An 8,156-nucleotide genomic window follows, 5' to 3' on the forward strand; every position below is an offset into this window, starting at 1 on the left:
TTACAGTGACACTATAAAATGTATTTTTCGTTAAAAAAAAAAAAAGTTATTTTTGTGCATCTCCATGGTTTGAGAGCCATCTTTTTTCACTGACGCAACTTTTGGAAATTTTGCAATTGTTTAGATACTTTGTATGTTAGGATTGTGCCTAAATAATAATTGTGAATTGAAATTTTGTGAAAGATATTTTGTATGTAAAAATTTTACAAAAGAAAAAAAAAAGAAAAGAAAAAGAAACCTCGGCACTCAGGATTTCCTTTGAATAATCCTCTGTGTTTTATTCACATGTAAATCACAATGTAACACAGTGTTTCTAGTCAATTTACTAATTATTTGTGATTTTTTTCACACGCCCCTTCCCATAGATTTGCACTGAAGGGGTGTGGTGTGACATCTCGAAGGGTGTGGTGTGACATCTCGAGGGGCGTGGCGTGATGTCACGACCCCACAGCCCGCACCCAGCGTTTGGAACAAAATATTCTGAACACTGGGGCAGTGGAGTACCCCATTAAGTATGCGAGAAATACACAACAAACAAATAGCATACTATTGGATTTGTGTGTGTCTGCACAAAATACGGCCACTTGGGCAAATATTTTGCCCAAAAATTACTATCCACTGCATCTGCCAGAAAAGTAGACCCACACTAAGAAAGTGTGGTAGATGAAAAGTCACAAAAAAAAAAACTGCAACCATGTTCACTACGCAATAAATGCAACTTATAAACACAAAAACAAGTGTAAAGAAAATAATAAAATTCCCCCCATTTTGCTTCTTATATAACAGGCATTTTCAATCATAATTTATTCCTCTAAATGGCTTTACTGTAACAATTGTGTTAATTATTTTACTGTATTATTTGCCAATAAAAAAGTTAAATTAAAAAAGGCTGCTTCACTGCCTGAATTATTTGGTATTTATGAAGATGTGATTTGTGGATAAAAACGTTTCCCACATTCTGGTTATTATGACTTCTTCCGTGTGTGAATTCTCTGATGTTCAACAAGATGTGATTTCTGAGTAAAGCATTTGCCACATTCTGAGCATGAATATGGCTTCTCCCCAGTGTGAGTTCTATGATGTAGAACGAGACGTGATTTCACAGCAAAACATTTCCCACATTCTTGGCATGAAAATGGCTTCTCTCCTGTGTGAATTCTATGATGTTCAACAAGCTTTCTTTTCTCCAAAAAACATTTTCCACATTCTGAGCATGAAAATGGCTTCTCGCCTGTGTGAATTTTTTGATGGCGAATAAAAGCTGTTCTTTCCCTAAAACATTTTCCACATTCTGAGCATAAAAATGGCTTTTCTCCTGTGTGAGTTTTTTGATGTTCAACAAGCTTTGATTTCAGATAAAAACATTTCCCACATTCTGAGCATGGAAATGGTTTCTCCCCTGTGTGCGTTCTATGATGTTCAACAAGCTTTCCTTTCTCCGAAAAACATTTTCCACATTCTAAGCATGAAAATGGCTTCTCGCCTGTGTGAATTCTTTGATGGCGAATCAAATCTGTTCTCTCCCTGAAACATTTTTCGCATTCTGAGCATGAAAATGGCTTCTCTCCTGTGTGAGTTTTTTGATGTTTAACAAGAGCTGATTTTGGATTAAAACATTTGCCACATTCTAAGCATGGAAATGGCTTTTCTCCTGTGTGAATCCTCTCATGGTCAAGAAGATTTTTTCTTATAGAAAAACATTTCCCACATTCTTGACACGAAAATGGCTTTTCTTCTGTGTGAGTTTTTTGATGTTCAACAAGGTGTGATTTTACAGTAAAACATTTCCCACATTCTTGGCATGAAAAAGGCTTCTCTCCTGTGTGAACTCTCAGATGTGCAACAAGCCTTAATTTCAAAGTAAAACATTTCCCACATTGTGAACATGAAAATCTCTTCTCCCCAGTGTGAATTTCTTGATGGCGAATAAGATTTACTTTCTGCCTATAACATTTCCCACATTCTTGGCATGAAAATGGCTTCTCCCCTGTGTGAATCCTCTGATGGTCAACAAGATATGATTTCATAGTAAAACATTCCCCACATTCTTGACATGGAAATGCCTTCTCCCCAGTGTGAATTCTCTGATGTTGAACAAGATGTGATTTCATAGTAAAAAGTTTCCCACATTCTTGACATGAAAATGGCTTCCCCCCTGTGTGAGTTCTCACATGTCTATCAAGCTGTGATTTGAAAATAAAATATTTCCCACATTCTTGGCATGAAAATTGCTTCTCCTCTGTGTGAATTCTCTGTGTATCTTGTGTGGTATGATCATCTGCTTTATAATATGAAGATATAAGATTCTCCTCTGATCTCCTGGTACTGTCATCTGCCAAGGATAAAACAGTTTATGTTATTTATCAGTAATAGAACCTTAAACATTTTGCCCACATGTACAGTCAGTCACATGTACAGTCAGTCACATGTACAGTCAGTCAGTCACATGTACAATTAGTGCTGAATTATTTCATTATTTGACATCATAGAACATTCTCACTATCTGATCTAATAATCTTCTCTCCCCCATCTCCTGCAGTAAGACTGAGATCGCAGTGATCATTTTTTCTTTTTCTTCTCGCCTTCTTAAAACCACCACTCATACCCATTCACAGACCAATACGAGGGCTTGTATTTTGCAAGACCAATTGTACTTTGTACTGACACCCTTCATGTTATCATAAAGTATACTGGAAAATTGAAAAATATGTAATTTTGGATGCTTTAGTTTTTACAATACAGAGGTCCCTCAACATACGATGGAAATCCGTTCCAAATGGACCATCGTTTGTTGAAACCATCGCATGTTGAGGGATCCGTGCAATGTAAAGTATAGGACAGTGGTCTACAACCTGCGGACCTCCAAATGTTGCAAAACTACAACACCCAGCATGCCCGGACAGCCAACGGCTGTCCGGGCATGTTGGGTGTTGTAGTTTTGCAACATCTGGAGGTCCGCAGGTTGTAGAGCACTGTTAGAGGAAGTTAACTCACCTGTCCCCGCCGCTCCGGACCGTCACCGCTGCCCTGGATGTCGCCGTCCATCGCTGTCGCCGCGTCCCCTAGGTGTCCCCGACGCTCCGGCAAGGCCTCTGCTTCCCCAGCATCCGCGCTCTCCGTCGCCGCCATCATGTCGGTACGCACGGCGCTCCTATTGGATGACGGGACGACGTGATGACGTTGATGGGGAGCGCCTACGATGCAGGGGATCCCAAAGAGGACGCGCCGAAGCCCCGAGGACAGGTAAGAGACATCACCGGAGCTCACGGGGCACCGTAAACGGCTATCCGGCGGCAGCTGAAGCCGTTTATACGATGGCCCCGACATAAAAAAGCATCGTATGTTGATGCTGCCTTCAATATGCGATGGCCTCAGAGAGACCATCGCATGTTGAAATTATCGTATGTCAGGGCCACCGTAGGTCGAGGGGTCACTGTACTTTTTTTTATTCTATGTGTCAGTACAATTTCATCTATGACTTATCTTATCGACCCATAGAATAAAGAGAACGTCAACTTTACTCTATAGTACAATGTAAAAACTAAAGCATCCAAAACATTTTTTCATTTTACTACTGTTAGGATTAGCTACTGTTAGTAGTTGTTATTTAGTCTAGGATGTGCACAGGAGCTGAACCATCTATAAGTCTGCAGCTGTTGCTTATATTTCAGCAAATCTTCTATCTCTTTCTTTCTTCTATATATAATTGTGAAAATACTTTTTCCTCATCAGCAATGTCACATTTTTACCCATATTTTATTTATTTTTAGGCTGAATAGGAAATGTATAGAATAAAAAGTAACAGCAGATGTACACCAATTTTTTGAATTTTTTAGAAATTCCCTTTGAAACTGACTAAATAACATCTGTGACTCCACTCTGCATTTAATGGTTACTACTCACCTGGACAATAACCTGTAGGAATGTCCTCTTTATACTGTTCATCACTGCTCACATCTGTCTCCTCTTCTTCCTTTATGTCTGTAGTATTAATATAGTTCAGATCTTTCCCTGTAGGAATGTCCTTCATATACTGCTCATGACCGCGCACATCTGTCTCTTCTTCTTCTTTTACCCTTATGTTTGTAGCATTAATATAGATCAGATCGTTCCTTGTAGGAATGTCCTCTTTATACTGCTGATTGCCCCTCACATCTGTCTCTTCTTCTTTTACCCTTTTGTCTGGAGTATTAATAGAGTTAAGATCTTTCCCTGTAGGAATGTCCTTTTTATACTGCTCATCACCACTCACATCTGTCTCTTCTTCTTCCTTTATGTCTGTAGCATAGATAAGATCTTTCCCTGAAGGAATGTCCTTCATATACTGCTCATCACTGCTCACATCTGTCTCTTCTTCTTTCTTTATGTCTGTAGTGTTAATATAGTTCAGATCTTTCCCTGTAGGAATGTCCTCCATATACTGCTCATCACCACTCACATCTGTCTCATCTTCTTCTTTTACCCTTTTGTCTGGAGCATTAATAGAGTTAAGATCTTTCCCTGTAGGAATGTCCTCCTTTAATTGCTCATCATTGCTCACATCTGCCTTTTCTTCTTTCGTTATGTCTGTAGCAAAAATAGAGTTCAGATCTTTCCCTGTGGGAATGTCCTCCTTATACTGCTCATCACTGCTCACATCTGTCTCTTCTTCCTTTATGTCTGTAGCATTAATATGGAGCAGATCTTTCCCGCCAGGAATGTCCTCCTTATACTGCTCATCACTGATTACATCTGTCTCTTCTTCTTTTACCATTCTGTCTGGAGCATTAATATAGATCAGATCATTCCCTTGATTCAAAAGCTGTAAAAGAAATATTGTAAAAGTCATCAGACAGTAAAGTCACCTGGAATATTTTTAGGGTGAAAAAAAATTATAAAAGCACGGCTGTCTTTTGGGTAATGTATCAGGATAATCTACTTTATGTGGGAGTGTACATAAGGAGTAGCATTTTTTCAAGCCATTATATACTGTACCTTATATATTGCATGTTTCACCAGGTTTCTGCTCAATCTTAAATTTTTAGTTGTCTCTAAGCTGGTGGGTGCACCCTAGCCTCTATGATGTCTTCCATACACTGGATACACAGACAAGAGGATCCTGTTCTTCTGTCTCTTTATAGTACACACTAAAAATCAGCAGTAGCATGGAGAACATTATAGAGAAGTAGTGAGCAGTCTACGGCTAGGCTCTTTTAATAATGTCGGTGTATCTGATTAGGTCTGTGTGACTTTTCTGTCTTAACTTTAGACCAGTGTTTCCCAACCAGGGTGCCTGGCTACCCAGACATGCTGGAAGTTGTAGTTTTGCAAAACCTGGAGGCACCCTGGTTGGGAAACACTATTTTAGATAGCTGACTTAGAATGCCTTTCTCTGTACGCACATGCACCAAGAGATTCATTAGTCTTCCTCCCTAACGGAGGTCCTTTTCCTTAATATTCCTTTGTAAAAACTGAACAGAAGTATTCATTTAGACAGTCAGCTAGCCCATTTTAAATTACATTTTATTATCATAATGCCCAAAAATGACATAACAGGAGGTGTTATCTCAGCCTTATAGCTGCAGGTCTCCAAGAACAAGGGTTCTCAACCAGAGGTAAGCGTACCCCTAGGGGTATGCCAGGAGTTATGCGGGGATACAGCATTTCGCTGACAAATACCGGCCATGCATTTGCCAGTATTTGTCATCGCAGGGCGGGGATTGGACACCACAGTCACCGCGGCAGCTCACTATAGTGTACCATGAGCTGCAGTGGCTGCTGGGCCTGATGTATGACATCCCTGACAATGTGCGGAGCCGGAAGGACAGCGCAGAAGGATGTCACTCGTCAGTGCGGCCCTCTGACTCCCGCCGAACGGCATAGACAAAGGCCTGGGAAGAATGTTAAACTAAGTGTAACACCGCAATATGGGAGGGTGTTATTGTATGTATCTCATATATTGGCCTAGGGGGATCGGAGAGGAGAATAATGGCACAAGGGAATTAATATGGGGGGGGGGGTGAATAATGGCAAAAGGGGATCAGAGGGAGGGGGGAATAATGGCAAAAGGGGATCAGAGGGAGGGGGGGGATAATGGCACAGGGGGATTCATATGGAGGAGGGGGATAATCCTTATCAGATGTTATCATATTTTACATCTTTTATTATTTATTATCAAATATATGTAGAATGGAATATTTGTGTACTAAAGCTAATGCTATGTTTTATGTGGTATGTTGTGTCTTCTTTCTCTCTATCCTTGTTTGTTCTTCCTTTTTTTGCTTCCTGCTACAGGTTGTTACATCAGTCGGAGGATATTCAAATGAAGCCACAAATAAACCTTGCTATCTCCTATCTGCATTCACGTGCTTTGTATTGTATTTATGCCTGCTGTTATGTATTATAACATATGTTATGTATAGTTCTAAATGTCCTTTCATCTATTGTACATTGAGCTGTGCCTTTGTCCATGTGTTGCACGCTATTTATATATATTGTTCCTCCATATCTCGGTGCCTTTTAGGTATATATTTGTATACTGTTGTTGTCATCCCCTGATGAACCGTTGTATATCACAAGATACACGGGGAAACGCGTTGGGATATACGGTTGTTCATCATAGGAGAGCCCCTCTTTTTCTTATGTATTGATACTAATTATACTATTGTCATTGGGTTTTTTACGAGGATTAAATAAAATTGTTAATTTTTAGCTACATGGTTTAATGTTACTCGGATAATCCTTATCCCCCCCCCCTCTCAATCTTAATCCTTTTATCCGATTATGGCAAAAGGGGATCAGAGGGAGGGTGAAATAATGGCACAAGGAGATTAAGTTTCGCATTAGAAAGGTAAGTACACGCCATTATGAAATTAAGTACTTTTATTACTTATTTTGTCCACGGGTACGCCTCGCATGTAAGTTCTGCACAAACTTACGCGAAAGGGGTACCTGCGGACATACTTTCACCCATTGGGGGTACAGTTGCGAAAAAGGTTGAGAACCACTGTCCTAGAAGCTGGAAATTAAGATAATGGATCAATAACAACCTCAGGACCCTCGTACACATGTATATCCGGCATGGCTAGACAGGCTTCAGGTTGTGTCAGTGGAGGAGATCAGAAAGAAGTCAGATCGGAAAAGGGACAAATTCCTTTGTGATAAAAGCAATTACGACACAGACGCAGTGTTCACTTGGAGAAATCAAAAACCCGCAGGAGTTAATCAAAAAGGGAGAAGGAGAAAATTTCTAAAGAAAAAACAGAAGTCCTGACTATTGGACCACAGACTCTGATACGAGTGCATCGGATGAAGCCAACAAGGAAACAACTAGGGATCAAAAGTCGAAAGATAAAAAAGATGAAGCCCCTTTAGGAGAAAGATTAGGAGGGGGAAGCATAAGAGGAGGAATGAACAGATACCAACAGAAGGGAAAGACAGTGTCGTGGCAGGAGTAACTAGTACAGACAATGTCATCAATATCGGAACAAAAAACAACAGAGCGCTTCTGTGTGCGATCTTCCAGACCAAATGGGATAATGTGGGATAATGAGGAACGCACTCACCTGGTCAGGTTGTGCATATTCCAGGCACAACGCTGATGTGGGCTTAATGTAACAACTGCTGCGGCTTCCCACGCTGGATCCACCGGCGTGTAAGAGACAGTGAAGGAGGAGGAAATCGGAAGCTGAGATCGCGCTGTTGCAGAGAAGATTCAAGGATACTGGTAGAAGTCTTAATTTCTTTTATTCTATTCACACAACGCGTTTCTGGATATTAATAATCCTTTCTTCAGGCGTGATACAAAACACAGAATGCAGGAGATATATATATAAGGGAAGTGACGTATCGCACCTGGATAACAACACGCCCACAATTCTCACACAAGTAAACATAATGGATATTATTAATGCTACATATAATCACTAAATAATAAATCCACTATATTCCACAATAGATAATAAACCTGTCCAATAACAGAAAGGATTATTTTACAAAAAAATGCAATAATGTACAAATGCATAAAAACACATTGATACATAAAAAACACACAATAAAACCTACATTAAAAGGCCGTTTTTTCTATACACTCATTTAACCCCTCGGGCCACCCGCCCTGTCCTCACCCATACCACCACGATAATACCTATTATCAGTCCGAAGCGGGACACACTACC

The 8,156-nt window shown here is 40.1% G+C and overlaps 1 protein-coding gene across 1 annotated transcript; it reads right to left on the minus strand.

Annotated features, from left to right (window-relative positions):
• Positions 1 to 273: 273 nt before the first annotated feature.
• Positions 274 to 4,393, minus strand: LOC130296292 (gastrula zinc finger protein XlCGF26.1-like). The gene is made up of 2 exons (XM_056547685.1): positions 3,904 to 4,393; positions 274 to 2,332 (listed from the first exon to the last, which is right to left on the minus strand). The coding sequence occupies exons 1-2, from the start codon at positions 4,319 to 4,321 to the stop codon at positions 966 to 968; spliced, it is 1,785 nt and encodes a 594-aa protein (XP_056403660.1). The 5' UTR covers positions 4,322 to 4,393; the 3' UTR covers positions 274 to 965.
• Positions 4,394 to 8,156: the final 3,763 nt, after the last annotated feature.

The sequence above is a fragment of the Hyla sarda genome, chromosome 1, assembly GCF_029499605.1.
Source record: "Hyla sarda isolate aHylSar1 chromosome 1, aHylSar1.hap1, whole genome shotgun sequence".
NCBI lineage: Eukaryota > Metazoa > Chordata > Amphibia > Anura > Hylidae > Hyla > Hyla sarda.

Bases quoted from the DNA above. Each gene is read 5' to 3' on its own strand.
- LOC130296292 (XM_056547685.1), bottom strand. From the start codon at position 4,321: ATGAAGGACATTCCTTCAGGGAAAGATCTTATCTATGCTACAGACATA. The intron at 2,333-3,903 runs GTGAGTAGTAAC...TATCCTTGGCAG, and splicing joins TCCTACAGGTTATTGTCCAG to ATGACAGTACCAGGAGATCA.